Source organism: Cornus florida, unplaced genomic scaffold (genome assembly GCF_030987335.1).
Source record: "Cornus florida cultivar Cherokee Brave unplaced genomic scaffold, ASM3098733v1 CherokeeBrave_3.0.0_Hap2_Chr03, whole genome shotgun sequence".
In the NCBI taxonomy this organism is placed as follows: Eukaryota; Viridiplantae; Streptophyta; class Magnoliopsida; order Cornales; family Cornaceae; genus Cornus; species Cornus florida.
Window position 1 is genome coordinate 423218 of NW_026775573.1, and position 23157 is coordinate 446374.

Here is a 23157-nt window from a genome sequence, read left to right on the forward strand (position 1 = left end):
AAGAAAATCGTCCCGTTTATATTAGGAGTGTAAAGTTTGATATGATTCGTCAACACGACATGTGTTAAATGTGATTGGATTGACTTTAAACGAGTTTGAATTATAAACGGGTGTTTAGTTAATTGTATTATGTTTGACTTGAGATGATTCAACCCGTATAACCCGTTTATATCTATTTAATCATATTTATTATAAATAAATTTATATTTAAATTCTAAAATAAATCTCTAAACTTGTGTCTTACTATAATTTACTCTTTTATATGATTGAGTATTATTAATAATTTAATATTTTATTTTAGTAAATCGGTCATTAAAAGGGTTACATGTGTAACTCGTTTAATAAGTATGTTAAATTAGTATTGAGAGTTCTTAATACGAATATTAAACGAGTGGTGTGTTCAAGTTTTAACTACTTAATAAAATACCTTTATATGAACCTCTGTTCAAGTTTTAACTATTTAATAAAATATTTTTAGATGGACATGACATGATGATTATCAATTGCCACCCCCTAATTTATATAAATAATGATGAATTTACCAAAAAAAAATAAAAAAAATAAAAAATTGCTAGACTTTACTGGTAAGTGGTAATGACTATATATCGCCACGTAATTCTAATTTTCTTTGGATCCACAGTCCCCACCACAGTCTCTTCTTCTTTCTCCAGCTGGTGAGTGGTGATATGTTACTCCTTTTTGCGAGTTGAAGTTGCAGGTTGTCTCTCTTCTCTTCTCATTTTGTATTCCTAAACTAAACAATGCTAGGTAGGCTTTGACAATTGCTACAAATCTAAGTGGTGCTGTCAAAATCTAAGTGGTTTCACAATTGCTACAAATGGAGAACACTGTCAATTCCATTAGATTGATTGTTCCCAACCTCACATTCATATACATTTTTTTTCTTTTCCCCCTCTTTTTTAACTACACATATACATGCATATATTTGTTTAACTAATTCACCAATCACAGTCAACAGTTTATTTTGGTCGCAAACCTCTTTTGCACTTTGATCAAACTATTCAAATTCAGTTTTTCAGTCAACAAGTTGGTTACCCAAACTCCCCTGGAATATAAACAAATAGTAACCAAGTCTACTAACCATATTCACCCCTTACTTAGTTCATGAATAAATCATCCAGCTTTTAGTTGGCGATTGTATTAACCCTTGGGGAAGTACTATTTTTTTTCTTTCTATAATCTGCACCTAAGCTGTTTGATGAAATGCTTTTTGTTTTTATGGGTTTAAAGTAGCCTTCTTTTTAAAAATGCTTCATGGTTCATTAGTCTAGAGCTAGGCACTAAGGGCCTGTTTGGCAATTGTAATGTTAACATGGAAAAATGCAACAACAAAACATATGTTTTTCTATTGTAAGATGGATGGGCTTGAATTAAAGTCTCAACCTTCCATTTGGCTCAAATTATTAAATGTATTGTTCTATAATCCTTTTTTATTTTCTTTACCAATTCATTGGAAAAATGCAAGGAATGGAGGTTTATGCCCTCTCGTCCGCGCCAGGTGTTTCATACTGTAAAATTTTGGATCACCTTAGCTTATTGTTCATTTTTTAATATTATTTTTATTGGAAAGCAACATATAACAAGCAGGGAAAAAAAAAAGCACACACACATTACAGTTTACGGGGCATGCCACCCAACAAGAGAAGGCAACATTTAGTTAAGAAAGAGATAGAACCCATTTTTTCCTAAGAGGATATGAAGAATGCTTCCACAACCGAAGGTGTATTTCTATTCTATACTTTTTGATTCATAATGTGTGCTCTATGTAGTTATGCTTATGTTGTGTAATTGAAGATTTTCAAGCTTGCTTTTTATTTCTCTATATGTAGTTTTCCTGTTGTGTTCAAATTTCCATATCCTTTTACAGAAGCTGATCTGATGCAATTGTCCACATGATATGTTCTTTTTTTTTTTTTTTTTTTTTTTTTTTTTTTGAGGATTTAGTTAAATGTGGTATACTTACCGAAAAAGAGTTTAATATGGTACTCACATTTCTGGGTTTGAAGGATATTAACTGCTTGTCCTTTGTACTTTATTAGAATCGTAGCTTTCATGATATAATCAAGATAGTAAACTCTAATAAAGGTCTGAACTATATTTTGATTTTCATATTAACTGAGTTCTCTGAAAGTCATCCTCCTACCACTTGATAAACAGGTTAATGGTATGATGATTTCTGTGATATTGTTAGTGGTTAATATTAGCTCTCTTCTCCTTTAGGTTACATTCTCCTATTAAGGCTTCATAAGTGGAATGGTGTAGTTAAGTTCATAGATGGAGTAGATAGAGCGATAGACTAAGTAGATGCAAGGACTTGTTTCAAACACATTGTTTTTTTTTTTTTTTGTTGATAAGTCGTTTCAAACACATTGTTGTATACTTGTATTACATCCTTTACACCTCATGTCCATTACGCAACTTATTATTACTACAGCAGCCATACTGTCAATTAAAACCTCTGTTTGATGTTTGAAAATTGGTTGCCAATTTTTCTATTCTATTTTTAGGGGAAAATTGCGTATAATTCTTGTTTCCTTGGTACACTTACTCACTTAGTATGGAGGGGTTATTGCTTACTGTAATAGTAAAAGCTTGATCTCACAAGTGTGGGACATTTTGTGCAAAATAATGTCAAGGTTAGGTCTTGTCTCCCATCTTTCCGTCCCAAGTTCCCACACCTTGAGGAGGCAGGGATATACACTGGTGATGCCCTTCTTTTAGCCCTTGTGTATTTCTTGCGTAACAACTGGAAAAAAGTTTTCACAATTTCTATTAAATAATAAATCGTAATGCACCTTTGGGAACAGAGTTGAAGTAACTAACAAGATGCATCCTGTGAAAGGGTTCATTTCCTCTACCATCCAATTTTTTGTCAAATTTTGTAGAAGTATGGAACTAGGATACATACTTCATGTAATAGTTGCAGTCACTTGTAGATTTCCCTCCAATCTCAGATTGGTGGGCTGAGAGAAAATTCTGCGGATTGTGAAAGATTTGACTTCTGTTAATGAGATGTTGACATTTGATCAGAGGACTTTATGGAATATTTCAAAACTTACATGGAATTGGTTTCCTCGAACACAAGACCTGATGCATGCACAAAGCTGAAAGCCCTACGACGATGAGGCTGTGTGGTTAGCTTTTTAAAATTAGAGTAGTTTATAATATTCATATAAACTTAAGACTTAAGTAAATACACGTAAACTTGGTAGGATAGAACTTGATGAGAATATGGACCAACATAAATAAGATTCTATTGTTGGATGCCTGAATTTATAGGTTGAAGCGACATTGCGTAACTGTGATATAGAAAGTTCATGTTGTAGTTATTCATGCTCTACTTCCTTTAGATGTTGGCTAATTGTGTAATTCTGAAATCCTTTTTTCCCCTCCCCCCTTTTTCTTCTTCTTCTTCTCTCTCTCTCTCTGCAGCAACATGCCCTAAGTGTGGGTTTGGGAAGGCTGCTTTCCAGCAAATTCAGATCGGGTCAGCTGATGAGCTGATGTCAACATTTTACAAGTGCTTGAATGAGCATTGTGGAGAGCAGTGGCGCGAGGACTAAATACTTGGCATGCCTGCATTTATCTTTGCTGCAATGCAGGTTGGACGTGGCCATCCTTTCATGTTTTTGAGTGTCATTCTCTTTTGGTTGCTTGTAGTCTCGAGTGAAATTCCCTTTTGGTTGCTACAATTTTGAGTGAAATGATTTTTTGTTCCATGAGTCAGTTTACAGAAATGAAAAGCCTAATATTTTATAATTCAATTCTGTTCAGTAATTTCAATTTCTGTTAGCAGTCTGCTATTTTATTCATGGTATATTTGATTTCAATCTTAAATATTATTGTGTCCATAATCCAATCTTAGTGAGGTATATAGTTCATTCTTGATGATATTAAGTTTGGGCATTGCATTTCATCCTAGATATCATGGTTTTTAATTTGCCAATTACCGGTGGAACTCCACTCCCTGCCTTTTGTGCCTTCAGTTTTCCCATTGACTTGTCGCTAGGATGCTATTATTTTGCCCCCCTCCCCTGGGAAATCACACACACCCCACTAATATGTCTCACCTGGCACCCGAACTTCCAAATGAATGTAAGCTTGAAGTTTCATACTCACTGGGGTGGAAAAAAAAAAAAAAAAAAAAAAAAAAAAAAAAAATGAAAAAAAGCAGAAAAAAACTTCAATTTCCATTTGCCAAAGTCATATCCTCTAATGAATCGAAAGCTTCTTCTCTAGCGTATTTGTACTTTGCTGTCCTTGGTGTATATACACATTAAGGTTTTTTTTTTTTTTTTTTTTCTCAGATGAAGATAATTGTTACTGTGTGAATAAAGTGCACCAAGAATCACGAGGATAATTTTTCTTTAACAATAATAATAATAATAAGGAATACAAGATCAATCCAGCTGTTCAAAACTGGTCAACCTATATACACAAAAACAACATAACCTTTCTCCCCTATATACAAAAAGGTGTCCAGAGAGATCGTGTTCCACAAAAATATAGGTTGTCCCAAATAATATGACCATAGCCCACATATATATAGATATATATAATATCAGTGGAAATTGTAAACGAATAAGCAAATCGAACACCTGAAAATATATGTGAACACTACTAATTAATAAACAACCGGCTTCTTTTTTACTATCCATTTCTTCCTGGTGGCCTCCAATGTCTCCTCCCTCATCCTTGAGAGTTCTTGGAACCATTGCTGGTACTGTTCTTCAATTGTGTCAAGCTCCGACTTCAGCTCAAGATGTTGATCTTTGTCTGATGAGGACAAAGATGAACTGCTGCTTGTCAAGCTCATTACCTTAGAAACTTCAGATACATCAATGACAGACAATTCCGAGCTCTTTGCAAATTCATTCATTGCTTTACATTCTACAGCACTGCTACTATTTTCCTGCATTTTAAACTCGTCATAGTACAGGTGGTCTCTGAACTCCACCTGAGAAACCCACTCACACAAACCTTTAGAGCTTTCATCAATAACAAAATCAACACATTCAGCTGTATTATCATTTTTGGTAGAAACAACCTCGGCCATTACCTCAGAAGAAGCAACTGATGCTTGTGACTCTTTATCTTCCGAATTTGTAAAACTTTGAGGAGTATTGATTTCAACATGAGTAACACAATTAGAGTTGCTATGTGAGGTACCTTCATCAGCTTGTACATAAACTTGTTGAGGACTTGTCTTTAACTCAGAGAGTACATCTTTCTCAATCCCTGATTTGGCAGGAATACTTGTTAGCACTGTATCCCATGGATTCGCAAATGAGTTTATATCATTTGCAGCTACTGGAGACCCTGCTCCATATGCACTTGTCACTCCAGTCAAGTTATAATCTGATGAGGCTTTCCAACCAGGTGAAATTCTCATTAATAAGTAATCAATAAACTCAGCAATGAAAGCCACGTCATGATCTGCTAGCTCGAGTTGTTCAACCATCTCTCCCGCGACTGAGAGTGCAGTGTCAGTATCAAGGTAGAAATCAAAGTGAATATTCCTTACCCTGCCTGCAAGTAACAAAGACCATTTACATAATGTAACATATGAAACAGAAACAACTAAGCTAATGGGGTGATCCACTTACCACATGAGTCGGCAATTCGCAATGTCAATGATATCGAGTTGTCATCATTTTTCTTACCCCTCAACCTAAAATCATTATTATGATGCATCCTCTGTAATTCCAGAAAAGGAGAATGTGGACTTCCACTGTTGGAGTCTGTACATACAGACTGGTTATACTCGGGATCTATATCCATGGAAAGAGGCCCCGAATTCAATAAATTTAATGGTCTTGGAGATGGGGATGGTAACTGTAAGGGATCACGAATAGGGTCCTTCAGATTCCCTAGTTGAAGAAATGGATCTTTAAGAAGCTCCTTAGCGGGCAATCTTTTAGATGCTGGAACTAGGCATTTCTCAATGAATTTCTTCACTTCAGGATCATTCACCTTGTCAAGGGAGGCAGGTTTAATGCCCTGCAAATGCAAAAAGGTCATTCATTTGTACGCGGTGGTAAAAAAGTAAAACAGAGTGTGAGTGGTGATGCTTGATTAGTTGAAGATAATCTCAACTTACAGAGGTAACCTTCTTAAAGATTTGCGCTGGATTCTTGCACTCGCTATAAGGATATTCAAAAGTAACCATTTCCAACATACACATCCCAAAAGAATATATGTCAGCTAGTTCATTATATTCCTCTTCATAAAGCTCAGGAGCCATGAATTCAGGAGTTCCTTTATGTAAAAAAAAAAACACAAAATAGTGAGCACTTCTAACTATCTATGTTGCTTGTTTTCAAATAAGTCAAGAAAATTTCTCTTACCAATAACACTCTTAGCTGTAGGCCGTTGCATTACAGTTGCCAACCCAAGATCTCCAATTTTAACTTCTCCATGATTTCCATTAACAAAAATATTGTCGCATTTCAAGTCCCTGTGGATAATAGGCGGGTTCTGACTGTGAAGATGGTATAAACCTCGAAGAATCTGCCCTGCCCAATTCTTTATAGCCTTCAAATCAACATTTTTATGCTTCTTACGATATCTAATAATCAAAATATACATGGATTACTTTGAAGATCACACAACGACCAACACAAAGAAAGTAGGAACAATCAGTATAACTTACTGCCTCAGACTCCCAGATGTGAAGAGCTCAGTAATCATGTTAACAGTCTTCTTCTCATAATCAATCCACGAATCGTAACATTTAACAATACTTTCATGTTTCAATGATCTAAGAAGATGAACCTCCGAATACAATTTTTCCAAATCTTCTGGTGACTGCATTACATCATCAATCCTCACCCGGTTCCAGGCAACTTCAATTCCGTCAAGCTCGTCAAATGCCTTGTAGCTACAAACAAGAATGGAGGAACCAGAAGTAGAACCATCCATGAAGTTAGTTAGTAAATGTTTCTCCCAACAAAAAGTCAGATTTTTTTTTCTTCTTTCTACTGTTCTATATTGATTTATAAATAAGAAATTGAACTAAATTACAGTAAAAGATAAAGTTTTGGAACCATACACAGTCTTGAATGCACCCTTTCCCAAGATTTCATTGTACTGAAAAGAAAAAAGAAATAAATAATAAATAATAGAGGAATAAGGACTAAAAATGATGCAGAATCTATGTGATTAAAGTTTTCTAAATTTTCATTTGTCTGGTTGACTAGACTGCTGCTCAGTTGCTAACAGGGACTAAAAAAAACACTTAACTCTGCCATATAATTGATCAAAATTAACTGACTTGATATATTGTGTTATTGGAAAATGAAGTATCTCAATGGAAAAAAAAAAAAAAAAAAAAGAGGGAATGATAGGGATTGCAGCAAATCAGCATCAATACACCACAAACCCCATCAAGGGAAGAACTCAGAAACAAACAAACAAGTAGGGATTACCAAATTTAAGGAACAATACTGGAATACAATGTGCTTTCAAGGTGTAAAGAAAAGATTAGTAGTATTACCCGAACATAACGTTTTTTTGGGTCTTTTTCCACATAGTGGGTCTCCAAATCAGGAGAAAGCTCTGGTTTTCCAAACAAGAAAGTGTTGGTTTTGAATTCATTTGTAGAATGAGGCAATGGAGAGCCAGGACCGGAATTCATTCCCGTGAACAAGTATAACCAAAGAGCTACAGGGAGGAGGAAGAAGAAGAAGAAGAATAAGGAGGAGAAGAAGAAGAAAAGAAGAGAGAGGAGGGTTTTTCTCGGAATCCAATCAAAGAACTCCGAATGGAAGGTAAGCGGGAAGGGTCTGGCGAGCCATGGAGTAGGGATCCAATGCCAATCGCAGACGCAATTGGGACCCACATTCATCTACAACAGCAACCAATACATCGAGATCCAAGGAGCTCGATGATGATGATGATGACGATGAGGAGGATGAGGAGGAGGAGAATGAAGAAAAATGCGACATGACCATAACCCAACTTCCCATATGTTGTTACCAACTACTCCTTCATTATATGAATCAGTGGCAACACCGTCATCAGAGACTCTTTGACACCATTTTCTTTTTGAAGTTAGTTGTTTTTTGTCCCTTTCGATCCATCATCCAAACCCAAAATGAAAGATAAAATTGTTGGAAATGGAGTGTGGTGTGGAATGAAAAAACAAGAAAGAAAAATGGAAAAAAAAGGAATGTTAGGGAGATGGAAAAAGGATTGAGCTTGGAAGAGGGAAAGGAAGGGAGAGGAGGAAGAGGAATGAGATTGATTTAGGGGAGGAGGAGTGTGCGAAAGACAAGGAATGAACAAACACTTGTCTGGTCAGTCCCTTTTCCTTTTTTTCAACAAAAACAAAAACAAAAACAAAAACGTTTGCTGTGAATTGAATTCTGCTTTAAACACTTGTCACAAACGGCATTGTTAAATTTTTATGCTACATCAATTCTCTTTTTTTCACTCTCTTTCCTATTCCTATGCTTAACTTTCAAATTTACTAAAATGCTCCACAAAATAATTTTTAAAATTTACCAAATTAGTTAGTGTGCAAAGAATAAACTTAGTTGGACATAAATAATAGATTTTTTTTTTTTTTTTTTAAATATCAATTTTGTGAATCTTTACAACTAAGACTTACAATCACACATTACATACCCATGGTCGGAATAAGATTAATGTTGCAGTTGATAACTTCGGATTTGAAATTTTAAAAAATTAATTTAAAATTTTAATTAAATTCCTTTTAATTTCAAATTTATGTTATTAATTCGGTACTCCCAAACATAACACCAGAATTTCATAACTATGCCATAATTCAAGCAAATTTGACCATCAACTATTTGAAATAACAGTGCATTAATATATCAATAAATTTAAGATCAATATAGATGAAAAATTATAGTGCAAGAAATAAATATATAGTAAAACAAAAAATACAGTAAGAGTTTAAACGCTCAAACTATTACATATATAGATGATCATTTTTTTTTAAAAGGAGTTGAATTATGCTCATCAACCCTCGGTTAAAACAAAAAGTTGCCAAACCCATTAACCAAATTCCTAAAAAAGATAGAAGTCTTCTATCAACAACATAGTTGAATTGAGTGTGAGAGGTTTGTCCAAGGAAGGTTAAAACATGTTCAAATGTTTGATTTCTTTCCTCCTCAAGTGATGGAAGCTGCTCTGAATCATTGTAATTTTCTTGTTTGATTTACTGTAATTTTATTTCTATCATTGCTTTAAAATAAATAATAATAATAAAAAGTGAAGCGGACTGAAAATTGATGAAATCAAAAGTTCCAACTATATAAAAAGTTCCAATTTTTATCATTGCTTTAAACTATTTGTTGGGATTTATATGCCCTGGCATAGCAAATTCCTATCTGGATTGTATTGACATATGTTCCTGACATATCTGAAATATTTATGATTTATATAATTGGTGAATTCAATGTATTATGTTTCGATTCACTATGAAATTGATAGTGTCCAGTTAATTACAAGAAATATTTATATATATATGTATGTGATGACAATCAATGCATGATATATAAATAGTAATTATAAATTGTTCATAGTCGGTAATTATGGATGGACTCATAATTAATTAAGACTTGAACTGGATCCGCGTTAGGTTGAGATATATTGCGAGAGCTGTCGTATGCAATTACTCCCTATCACCGTCATGGCATTTGACTATTAAGCATGAGAAAAGTATAGACTCTTTTATTAATTAATAATTACTTTGATTTGTTCGGCGGATTCTTCGGGATCCTTAGACCGACACTTTGGGTAGTTATGTAATTAATAGTTAGAGGGTTATATTTTCAATATTTGAATCATTGCTACTTGTATTTATTTTGTATTGATTATGGTTGATCACAAAGTAAATTCGAAGGCCTTCGTGTGTTTTTAGACAAAATGATTTATTATATATTTATTTATTTAAATTATTATTTTTGTCAAACAAATGTTTTATTGTGATTGAGCCAGAAATAATCAAAGGTACCAAAATAAATATATTAATTAAGTAGTCGGATTGATGGCTATATTTATCCGATAACTAATTATGTATAGAGGGGTCAAAGTGCAATATTGACTTAGAGGTTATTTATTATTTAATTGGAGTTCAATTAATTTCTTTTAGTGGAGTAGAAATTAATTTATGAATTAATTGAATTGGATCCATGGACCGGGCCAATTATTAATTCATTGTAGCCAATAAAATAATAGGCCCAATGGATTCTCACTCATAGCCTAACTTGATATTAGAATCATATTAGATTTGAGACATATGAATTAGAGATGGAGAAGGATTTGTTGTTTCCTTTTCTTTATTTTTATGTTGCCTATAAATATACATGGTCTATGTATATTTTAGGGTGTGATTTTTATGAGAAGGAAAAAGGAATAAATTTTCTCTCTCTAGAAAATTAGGGTTTATGTTCTCATCTAATGGAGGCTCCCACAAGCCTAGTTTTCCAAGGTCATTCAAGGAGGCTTATGAGTGATTCCTAAAGGCAAAACCATTACCAAGAAGATGGAGATCCATGGAAAAGATGTCTAGCAAAAGGGATCTACAATAAGTGAGAACATTCACTTTAGAGGAGAGATCTGAGGTTTACTCAAACCTTGATGTAAGTATTCAATCTTTTAGTTGAATAATACATCATATTTTATTTTATTTTTTGCATAAAACTTGTCTCTATGTGATGAATTAAGATCTATGAATTTAAATCCCTCGAAAAGTTTTTAAAACTAGCACGTTTTCCAACAGTGGTATCAGAGCATGGTTTGATTCATTACTAGAGATCATGATTTTATGAAAATCATCATTCATGGATCCAAAATTATATTTATATATATTTTTATTGATGTATGTTGATGTATGATTTAATATGTTGATATATATTGATACATAATGATGTATGAATGATTGTGAATGAATGATGATGTATGGTTGGGCCATGGATGAAGCTTATAGGTTAAATGAATGTAATTTTATCTTTGGATGAATGTAATTAAGGCTTTGATTTAGCCGTTTGAAAGTTCAATGATGTAATTTAATTTTTTCCATTGTATATCAAATTGTAAATTTATTTAAAGCCATGTAATCTTCATCAAAGGATGCTATGAAGCTTCAAGAAGGTCCAAGAGGGTTAAATTAGGCTTCAGAAATTTTCTGGGATTTTTTAGCAATTTTTCTGGAATTTTTTAAGGCCTAATTTAATTTCTGGAAATTTTTATTAATTTTTCTGGATTTTTCAGCGTTTTTCCGGTGGCCGGAGCATCACCGGCGGCGAGAAGAGACGTCGGAGGAGGCTAAAATCAAGTGTAGTGCATGTGGGGTGAGCCTGGCGCGTGAGGAACACGCGCCAGGAGGTGACATATGCTGGCGCGTGCATTGCACGCGCCAGCCAAGTGTGTATGGCCTCCACGCGCGTGCAGGCGCGTGGAGGCGCGTCCCATGCGTCCCACGCGCGTGCCAGCGCGTGGGGGCGCGTGGCTTCACCTGCAGCATGCCCCAGGCGCGTGTGAGCGCGTGTGGGGCCCTCCAGTCGCGTTCCAAGCAGTGTTTTGCTTCTCCTAGCGCGTATCAACCTCCTGCGGGTGTTTGCAAGCTGATGGAAGATCCTCACGCAATACTTAGAGTAATTAAATGTTAAAAGCTGAATCCATTGGCCATTTAATTTGCTTTATCTGTCATTTATTGTTGTATGTGATGCATGAAATAATTAATTGCTAATTATTATTGTTCATGCATTGGATCCATGATATTTATTTAAATGGCTTGATTTATATTAATTAAATTATGAAAATTAATTGGATTAGATTACTAATTAATTTGAGGGCACTTATTGGGAAACGAAAAATTATTTTTGTAAATTATTTTTAAAGTGTGCTTCAAATTAAATATTAGTGAATCGTTTAAAGTCCAAATATTTTCTAAATTTAATGGGATTAAAATCAAGACGTTTTGCATGCATTATATCATGTAAATTGAAAACCCTAATTATTAATGACTAAAAATTGAGTGGGAGCGGGGATTTTTATACATTACCCCATGGCCTTCGTTATTAAAACCATTGTAATTAGATCTTCAAAAATAAGGCCCCACGCATGATTTGAAGAGTCTTAATATTACAAGAATGGTTGTCTCATGAAAATAAAAATATTAAATGTTCATTGTAATTAGATCTTTAAAAATAAGGCCCTACGCATGATTTAAAGAGTCTAGATTATAATGACAACATATTTAATGTTTTATTTTTCATTAGAGCATTAATAATGTTATACACTCAATCTAAAATCAATAGTGTTAGCTCCCCAACGGAGTGGTCTACACTAGGTGATTTTAGAAAGGCTAAACATAATCGGGAGTCATTTCATATAGATAGACAAGGCATTGTCTTAAGAGATATGGAGATGATGGGATTTGCCCGCCAATAGCAATAATGAACTTCGCCAACCGAATAAGTTATTGGTGTATTGGTTATCCGATTTTTCATGCAGTGGTTAAGGGACCCACATACTATTTTAATGGAAGTGCTCACCTAATAGTAAATGAATCTCAACAATAGTAATAATGAACTCCTCCAACAGGATAAGTTATTGACATATTGATTGGTTGATTTATTATGCTACAGAGTTGAGGGACCCGCATTAATTAAAAGGGATTGTTCACCAATAATGATAATGATCTCTTATTCGATTGAGATTTATTGTATTATGTGGTTAACAAGCTCATTTTAATTTTAAATATGCATGACATTATTAATAGTTCACCTTGCATATTCTATGAATGCATTTATATTCAGATTAATTATGTCTAATCCAGTTTATCTACTTGCTTACATATTCTATGATATTGGACCTTATTTATAATGACTGGAAAATGAACTTAGATATTTTATTCACAACGTAAGGGTACAAAATGTGTTTATTACTCCTATACCTATCTCTTTTACTTTGAGATACCAAATTTGACATTAATGCTTTTAATAAATTAGATAAGGCAAATGATATGACTTGGTGCAATATTCTAGAGTTTAGCTCGAATATACTCCAAAGCTAACATTTGTATTATTTTATTTTCTTCAAGCATCATATTAAATGTCAATGAGATATTTTGGTGAGATTAGATAGAGCATATGCCTAAGTACTGTGTCAAATTTAAATACCATCAAGATAGCCTGATAAACTCCAGTTTGAAATCAAATTTTGGAAAATGATTGTTTATTATTTAAAATTAGCTGGAGATCAATAAGGCTGACTTGGGTGGTAAGTTTCAAGTTGACATGATTATTGCCTTGTTACCAAACTCATTCGACTCTGTTAGAGTGAACTAAATAAGGAATCAGTTTGAGTTCACACTCGCTGATATTCTTATAGAATTGGTAACAGAAGAAGGGATAATCAAGAGTATGGGCGTTCCTATCAATCTAACTTAGTCTATACCATCTTCTTCTAGGCCCAAGTGGATGGGCAAAGCAAAGAAGAAGGATGATAATAGGACTAGGCTAGCACAAAACATAGGTATCTAAAAGGTTAAAGGGAATAAGGCAGTGTATGTTGAGGGCGAATGAAACTGTTTCTTTTGCCGTTAACTAAGACACTAAAGGACAAACTGTCTAAGCAATGACGTGGCATAGGAAAATATATATTTAATCATTGAGCCATGTTATGTGGTTGTATCTATTGATTCCTGATGGATAGATTCTGGAGCCACTAAACATGTTTGCAATTTATTGTAAGGATTTCAGGAATCCAGAAGCCTTGATGATATGGGTATATATTTATCTTTTGACCTGATGCCAAGGTTGTAACTAAGTCAGTGGGAGTATTACATCTGAAAATAGAGAGTATGAGGATATTAGTATTAGAGAACTATTTTTATGCACAGAAGTTAGACGCTATCTTATTCTTGTTTCACTTGTGGTTTATAAAAACTGTGTTGCTATTTTGTAAAACTGGTTTTATAAAATTGAATAGATATGCGATTACTTCTGGTGTGTTGAAAGATGGTTAATATACTATAATCACAAACTCTTAAAGATTTGCAGGATGTAGAAACTAATGTTGCATCTTCTAGATTGAATGTTAAGAGCAAATTTGTTATTCCTGACTCATTGTATTTTTAATGTCTATTTTTGGTTTGTTATCAATCAAAATAAGATTCAAAGATTGGTTAAAGAAGGTTAATTACCTAGTAAGGCAGGGGAGCCTAAACCAAACTTGTGAACCCTGTTTTGAAGGATAGATAACTCTTAGGGCTTAATCAGCCAGATGAAATAGACATAAAGGACAATTGGAGTCGGTACACACTGACACGTGTGGTCTTATGAACATCCAAGCAATATTACTCACGTTTTGGATAAGTTTATCTGATGCAACACAAGTCTTAAACTCTTGGTATTTTCTGAGAAGGTTAAGACTGATGTGGAACACATATTAGGTAAACTTGTCAAGACACTTCGATCTGATCGAGGATATGAGTATTTCTTGGGATAGTGCAAAGACTATATGGTCAATGAGGGTATGATGTACCAGTTTTCCGCAATTGACGCTAAACGTATTTAGGTGTCAAATAGGAATAACAGAATTCCACTTAACATGGGTAGATCTATGATCAGCTATGCCACATTATCTCTTTCATTTAAGAGTTTAGCGTTAATGACATCGATGCGCATTATGAACTGCATTCCATCTTAGTCTGTCTCAAGGATACCGTTGAGCTGTGTTTTTGACTAAATATTAGTTTGAATCATATGCACATATGGGGTAGTCTTGCACATGTGCGCTTGATATGGACAAGTAAGTTGGAAGCAGATCATAGGCATGCTAGATTTGATAGCTACTCTAAATGTCACTAGGATGGATTATTTTATGATCTCAAAGATAAAAGTTAATTGTTTTGACTCACTGTTTATCTATAGGAGAATCATATTATGAATCACATACTTAGTAGCATAATGTTAGAGAATTTAGTATGAGTACCAGATATACCACATGTGAACACACTTATTATAGAGATTGAGAATAATATATGAATTCCCTATTGATGCGTTAGCATCATCTATTACACAGATTCTTGCATCGGTACATTGATGTAGTGGGAGGATTATCATCTAATTCGACAGAATTATGTTTTTAGGTGAGACCATTATGGACATCCCTGTTAAACATGAGTTGGACCCAGTAAGCTACACGGAAGCGTGAACCGATGTGGATACAGATCGTTTTGGTGAGTTACTATGAAATCAGAGTTGGAATCTATGTATACTAATAAATTCTGGGATCTTGTAGAACTTTCTAGTAGGGTGATTCCTTTGGAAGGCAAGTTAATCTACAAAAAGATACCAGAAGATTTCTTAGTGAATAAATCATGAGTGTACAAGGGAATGTCATTATTTTTCTTAATTCTGTATATTGATGACATCCTACTCATTTATAATGACGTGGAAGTTTTGTCATCAATTAAAAGGTAGTTGTTCAATTACTTTTAAATGAAGGATTTTCAAGATGTAAGCTATATTCCTAGGATCAAGCTTTTGCAAGATCAGGTTAAAAGGAAAATAGGCTTATCTTAATAATCCTACATTGATAAAGTTTTGACCAAGTTTGGTATGCATAACTCAAAGAATGAGTTCTTGCTTTATTGATATGGATGGCTCTCTCTAATAAGTAGTTTTTCAAGACTATCAAAGGAGATTGAGCAAATGGGACTGGAACAATATGTTTCGGCATATGAGAGTCTCATATATGCCATTGTCTATACCAAACAGGACATCCGCTACATAGTAGGGATAGTCAGTAGAGATCAGTCAAATACTGGACTTGACAACTGGTCTATTGTGAAAAATATCATTAAGTACCTAAGGAGAACCAATGATATCATATTCATTTATGGATGTGATGATATGGTCCTAGTCAGGTATGCTAGTTCTGATTTTCAATCAGAAGTAGATACTATGAGGTTCATGACTCAGTGTAAGTTCACTTAATAGAAGGGAGATCAGTTGGTAGATTGTTAAGCAGATTTCAACTGCTGACTCAAACCTGTAGGTGGAATATATTGCAGCCTTAAAGGCGGCAAAGGAAGCCTATTAGTTTGATCTCACTGATTTAGAGTTTGTGGAGTATACTAGCCTGCTTATTGAGCTATGTTGTAACAATAGTGCAGAAGTAGTCCAAACCAATGACCCAAGGTTCCATAGAGGAAAAAGATACACTGAGAGGAAGTATCATGTTCTACATGATATTGTCTGGCAAGAAAATGCACTTGTAGTTAAAACATTGCATTGGAACACAACTTTGTTGATCCATTATCAAAGGTGTCATTGATCAATAATTTTGATCATCATCTGGATAACATTGGAGTTAGGTGCAATTTGAATTGGCTATGAGGGCAAGTGGGAGCTGTTGGGATTTATATGCCCTGGCATAGCAAATTCCTATCTGGATTGTATTGACATATGTTCCTGACATATCTGAAATATTTATGATTTATATAATTGGTGAATTCAATGTATTATGTTTCGATTCACTATGAAATTGATAGTGTCCAGTTAATTACAAGAAATATTTATATATATGTATGTGATGACAATCAATGCATGATATATAAATAGTAATTATAAATTGTTCATAGTCGGTAATTATGGATGGACTCATAATTAATTAAGACTTTAACTGGATCCGCGTTAGGTTGAGATATATTGCGAGAGCCGTCGTATGCAATTACTCCCTATCACCGTCATGGCATTTGACTCTTAAGCATGAGAAAAGTATAGACTCTTTTATTAATTAATAATTACTTTGATTTGTTCGGCGGATTCTTCGGGATCCTTAGACCGACACTTTGGGTAGTTATGTAATTAATAGTTAGAGGGTTATATTTTCAATATTTGCATCATTGCTACTTGTATTTATTTTGTATTGATTATGGTTGATCACAAAGTAAATTCGAAGGCCTTCGTGTGTTTTTAGACAAAATGATTTATTATATATTTATTTATTTAAATTATTATTTTTGTCAAACAAATGTTTTATTGTGATCGAGCCAGAAATAATCAAAGGTACCAAAATAAATATATTAATTAAGTAGTCGGATTGATGGCTATATTTATCCGATAACTAATTATGCATAGAGGGGTCAAAGTGCAATATTGACTTAGAGGTTATTTATTATTTAATTGGAGTTCAATTAATTTCTTTTAGTGGAGTAGAAATTAATTTATGAATTAATTGAATTGGGTCCATGGACCGGGCCAATTATTAATTCATTGTAGCCAATAAAATAATAGGCCCAATGGATTCTCACTCATAGCCCAACTTGATATTGGAATCATATTAGATTTGAGACATATGAATTAGAGATGGAGAAGGATTTGCTGTTTCTTTTTCTTTATTTTTATGTTGCCTATAAATATACATGGTCTATGTATATTTTAGGGTGTGATTTTTATGAGAAGGAAAAAGGAATAAATTTTCTCTCTCTAGAAAATTAGGGTTTATGTTCTCATCTAATGGAGGCTCCCACAAGCCTAGTTTTCCAAGGTCATTCAAGGAGGCTTATGAGTGATTCCTAAAGGCAAGACCATTACCAAGAAGATGGAGATCCATGGAAAAGATGTCTAGCAAAAAGGATCTACAATAAGTGAGAACATTCACTTTAGAGGAGAGATCTGAGGTTTACTCAAACCTTGATGTAAGTATTCAATCTTTTAGTTGAATAATACATCATATTTTATTTTATTTTTTGCATAAAACTTGTCTCTATGTGATGAATCAAGATCTATGAATTTAAATCCCTCGAAAAGTTTTTTAAAACTAGCACGTTTCCCAACACTATTATCACTCAAAATGAGAAGTTGGAATAGCTGCTCAAGGTTAGAATGTTATACCAAACATAACATCTTGCATGTTACAGCCTTAAAAACACCTAGTATTTAGTTAGAAAATAAGAATTATGGGCACCCAAAACACATTTTTAATTTGTAGGGGAGGCCTCCTTTTGTAGGCAATTTGGTTTCTTCCTCGTGACTGTTTAACTTTTTTATGCGGTGACTAAAGAAGCTCGATCAGTCAAATTGAGATATTAAGTTTCAATCAACTTTGGATATGATGAGTCGGTTTCTGTTGGGAAACGTGCAAGTTTTAAAAACTTTTCGAGGGATTTTGATTCATAGATCTTGATTCATCACATAGAGACAAGTTTTATGCAAAAATAAAAATATGATGTATCATTCAATTAATGGATTGAATACTTACATCAAAGGTCTGAGTAAACCTTTAAAACTTTCCTCTAAAGTGAATGTTCTCACTTATTGTAGATCCCTTAGCAAGATGCCTTCTCCTTGGATCTCCATCTTCTTGGTAATTGTTTTGCCTTTAGGAATCACTCATAAGCCTCCATGAATGACCTTGGAAAACTAGGCTTGTGGGAGCCTCCATTAGATGAGAACATAAACCCTAATTTTCTAGAGAGAGAAAAGTTATTCCTTTTTTTCCTCTCATCAAAATCACCCTTAAAATATACATAGACCATGTATATTTATAGGCAACATAAAGGTAAAGAAAAGGAAACAACGAATCCTTCTCAATCTCTAATTTACATGTCTCAAATCTAATATGATTCCAATATCAAGTTGGGCTATGAGTGAGAATCCATTGGGCCTATTATTTTATTGGCTACAATGAATTAATGATTGGCCCGGTCCATGGACCCAATTAAATTAATTCATAAATTAATTTCTACTCCACTAAAAGAAATTAATTGAACTCCAATTAAATAATAAATAACCTCTAAGTCAATATTGCACTTTGACCCCTCTATGCATAATTAGTTATCGGATAAATATAGCCATCAATCCGACTACTTAATTAATATATTTATTTTGATACCTTTGATTATTTCTGGCTCGATCACAATAAAATATTTGTTTGACAAAAATAATAATTTAATAAATAAATATATAATAAATCATTTTGTCTAAAATCATACGAAGGCCTTCGAATTTACTTTGTGATCAACCATAATCTATACAAAATAAATATAAGTAGCAATGATGCAAATATTGAAAATATAACCCTCTAACTATTAATTACATAACTACCCGAAGTATCGGTCTAAGGATCCCGAAGAATCCGCCGAACAAATCAAAGTAATTATTAATTAATAAAAGAGTCTATACTTTTCTCATGCTTAAGAGTCAAATACCATGACGGTGATAGGGAGTAATTGCATACGACGGCTCTCGCAATATATCTCACCCTAACGCGGATCCTGTTCAAGTCTTAATTAATTATTAGTCCATCCATAATTACCGACTATGAACAATTTATAATTACTATTTATATATCATGCATTGATTGCCATCACATACATATATATAAATATTTTTTGTAATTACATGGACACTATCAATTTCATAGTGAATCGAAATATAATACATTAAATTCACCAATTGTATAAAACATAAATATTTCAGAAACGTCAGGAACATATGTCAATTAATCCAAACAGGAATTTGCTATGCCAGGGCATATAAATCCCAACAGCTCCCACTTGCCCTCATAGCCAATTCAAATTGCACCTAACTCCAATGTTATCCAGATGATGATCAAAATTATTGATCAATGACACCTTTTGATAATGGATCAACAAAGTTGTGTTCCAATGCAATGTTCTAGATACAAGTACATTTTCTTGCCGAACAATATCATGTAGAACATGATACTTCCTATCAGTGTATTTTGTTCATCTATGGAACCTTGGGTAATTGGTTTGGACTACTTCTGCACTATTGTCGCAATATAGCTCGATAGGCAGGCTAGTATGCTCCACAACCTCTAAATCAGTGAGATCAAACCAATAGGCTTATATTGCCACCTTTAAGGCTGCAATATATTCCACCTGCAGGTTTGAGTCAACAGTTGAAATCTGCTTGACAATCTACCAACTGATTTCCCTTCCATTAAGTGAACATACACTAAGTCATGAACCTCATAGTATCTACTTCTGATTGAAAATCAGAACTAGCATACCTGACTAGGACCATATCATCACATCCATAAATGAGTATGATATCATTGGTTCTCCTTAGGTACTTAATGATATTTTTCACAATAGACCAGTTGTCAAGTCCAGTATTGGACTGATCTCTACTGACTATCCCTACTATGTAGCGGATGTCCTGTTTGGTATAGACCATGGCATATATGAGACTCTCATATGCCGAAACATATTGTTCCAGTCTCATTTGCTCAATCTCCTTTGATAGTCTTGAAAAACTACTTATTATAGAGAGCCATCCATATCAATAAAGCAAGAACTCATTCTTTGAGTTATGCATACCAAACCTGGTTAAAACTTTATCAATGTAGGATTATTAAGATAAGCCTATTTTCCTTTTAACCTGATCTTGCAAAAGCTTGATCCTAGGAATCTAGCTTACATCTTGAAAATCCTTCATTTAAAAGTAATTGAACAACTACCTCTTTATTAATGACAAAACTTCCACATCATTCTAAATGAGTAGGATGTCATCAATATATATAGAATTAGGAAAAATAATGACATTCCCTTGTACACTCATGATTTATTCACTAAGAAATCTTCTGGTATCTTTTTGTAGATTAACTTGCCTTCCATAGGAATCACCCTACTAGAAAGTTCTACAAGATCCCAGAATTTATTAGAATACATAGATTCCAACTCTGATTTCATAGTAACTCACCAAAACGATCTGTATCCATATCGGTTCACGCTTCCGTGTAGCTTACTGGGTCCAACTCATGTTTAACAGGGATGTTCATAATGGTCTCACCTAAAAACATGATTCTGTCGAATTGGATGATAATCCTCCCACTACATCAATGTACCGATGTAGAAATCAATGATGCTAACGCATTAATAGGGAATTCATATATTATTCTCAATCTCTATAATAAGTGTGTTCACATTTGGTACATCTGGTACTCATACCATATTCTCTAACATTATGCTACTAGGTATATAATTCATAATATGATCCTCCTATAGATAAACAGTGAGTGTAAACAATCGACTTTTATCATTGAGATCATAAAATAATCCATTCTAGTAACTTTTAGAGTAGCTATAAATCTATCATGTATATGATCTGTTTCCAACTTACTTGTCCATATCAAGCGCACATGTGCAAGAATACCCCATATGTGCATGTGATTCAAACTAAGATTTAGTCAAAAACACAGCTCAACGGTATCCTTGAGACAGACTAAGATGGAATGCAGTTCATAATGCGCATCGATGTCATTAACGCTAAACTCTTAAATGAAAGAGGTAATGTGGCATAACTGATCATAGATCTAACCATGTTAATTGGAATTCTGTTATTCCTATTTGACACCTAAATTAATTTAGCGTCAATTGCGGAAAACTGGTACACAACACCCTCATTGACCATATAGTCTTTGCACTATCCCAAGAAATACTCAAATACTCAATCAGATCGAAGTGTCTTGATAAGTTTACCTAATCTGTGCTCCACATCAGTCTTGACCCTCTCGGAATATACCAAAAGTATAAGACTTGTGTCGCAACAGGTAAATTTATCCAAAACGTGAGTAATCTTGATTGGATGTTCATAAGACTACACGTGTACGTGTGTACCGACTCCAATTGTTCTTTATGTCTATTTCATTTGGCTGATTAAGCCCTTAGAGTTATCTATCCTTCAAAACAAGATTCACAAGTTTGGTTTAGGCTCCTCTGCCTCACTAGGTAATAAACCTTCTTTAACCAATCTTTAAATCTCATTTTGATTGATTACAACCCAAAAATAGACACCAAAAATACAATGAGTCAGGAATAACAAATGTTCTCTTAACATTCAATCTAGAAGATGCAACATTAGTTTCTACATCCTGCAAATCTTAAGAGCTTGTGATTATAGTATATTAACCATCTTTCAATGCACCAGAAGCAATCGCATATCTATTCAATTTTATAAAACCAGTTTTAGAAAATAACAACACAGTTTTTATAAACCACAAGTGAAACAAAAATTAGATAGCGTCTAACCTCTGTGCATAAAGATAATTCTCTAATACTAATATCCTCATACTCTCTAATTTCAGATGTAATACTCCTACTGACTTAGTTACAACATTGACATCAGGTCAAGTACAAATATATTCCATATCATCGAGACTTCTGGATTCCTGAAATCCGTGCAATGAATTGCAAACATGTTTAGTGGCTCCAGAATCTATTCATCAGAAATTAATAGATACAACCACAGAACCTGGCTCAATGATTAAATATATATTTTCCTATGCCACGTCATTGCTTAGACAGTTTGTCCTTTAGTGTCTTAGTTAGCGACAAAAGAAACAGTTTTTTTTGCCCTCAACATACACTGCCTTATTCCCTTTAACCTTTTGGATACCTATGTTTTGTGCTAGCATAGTCCTATTATCATCCTTCTTCTTTGCTTTGCCCGTCCACTTGGGCCTAGAAGAAGATGGTATAGACTAGGTTAGATTGATAGAAACGCCCATACTCTTGATTATCCCTTCATCTGTTACCAATTCTATAAGAATATCAGCGAGTGTGAACTCAAACTGATTCCTTATTTAGTTCACTATAACAGAATCGAACGAGTTTGGTAACAAGACAATAATCATGTCAACTTGAAACTTACCACCCAAGTCAGCCCTATTGATCTCCAGCTAATTTTAAATAATAAACAATCATTTTTCAAAATTCGGTTTCATACTGGAGTTCCTTAGGCTATCTTGATGCTATTCAAGTCTGACATAGTACTTTGGCATACTCTCTATCTAATCTCACCAAAACATTTTATTGACATTTAACATGAGGCTTGAAAAAAATAAAATAATATAAATGTTAGCTTTGGAGTATATTCGAGCTAAACTCTAGAATATTGCACCAAGTCATATCATTTGCCTTATCTAATTTATTAAAAGCATTAATGTCAAATTTGGTATCTCAAAGTAAAAGAGATAGGTATAGGAGTAATAAACACATTTTGTACCCTTACGTTGTGAATAAAATATCTAAGTTCATTTTCCAGTCATTATAAATAAGGTCCAATATCATAGAATATGTAAGCAATCAGATAAACTAGATTAGACATAATTAATCTGAATATA

At 33.8% G+C, this 23157-nt stretch overlaps 1 protein-coding gene and 1 long non-coding RNA gene across 3 annotated transcripts; one reads left to right on the forward strand and one right to left on the reverse strand.

Annotated features, from left to right (window-relative positions):
• The first annotated feature begins 355 nt into the window (after positions 1–355).
• LOC132298882 (uncharacterized) lies at positions 356–3785 on the forward strand. The gene is made up of 2 exons (XR_009479982.1): positions 356–1741; positions 3454–3785. It is a non-coding gene; the product is annotated as an uncharacterized LOC132298882 (long non-coding RNA).
• A 596-nt stretch (positions 3786–4381) lies between these two features.
• LOC132298881 (serine/threonine-protein kinase WNK8-like) lies at positions 4382–8352 on the reverse strand. Of its 2 annotated transcripts, XM_059795222.1 has the most exons (8): positions 7517–8352; positions 7073–7110; positions 6674–6901; positions 6369–6589; positions 6122–6279; positions 5628–6021; positions 5081–5550; positions 4382–4933 (listed from the first exon to the last, which is right to left on the reverse strand). In XM_059795222.1, exons 1-8 carry the CDS (start codon positions 7865–7867, stop codon positions 4646–4648), a joined length of 2148 nt encoding a protein of 715 aa, XP_059651205.1. In that variant the 5' UTR covers positions 7868–8352; the 3' UTR covers positions 4382–4645. The 2 variants fall into 2 exon arrangements, with proteins under 2 accessions (XP_059651205.1, XP_059651204.1); XM_059795221.1 differs by having other exon boundaries at positions 4382–5550; positions 7517–8351.
• Between the last annotated feature and the right edge of the window lie 14805 nt (positions 8353–23157).

Bases quoted from the DNA above. Each gene is read 5' to 3' on its own strand.
- LOC132298881 (XM_059795221.1), bottom strand. From the start codon at position 7,867: ATGAATGTGGGTCCCAATTGCGTCTGCGATTGGCATTGGATCCCTACT. The intron at 6,022-6,121 runs GTAAGTTGAGAT...TTGCATTTGCAG, and splicing joins TCTTTAAGAAGGTTACCTCT to GGCATTAAACCTGCCTCCCT. The intron at 5,551-5,627 runs GTAAGTGGATCA...TGTTACTTGCAG, and splicing joins GCGAATTGCCGACTCATGTG to GCAGGGTAAGGAATATTCAC.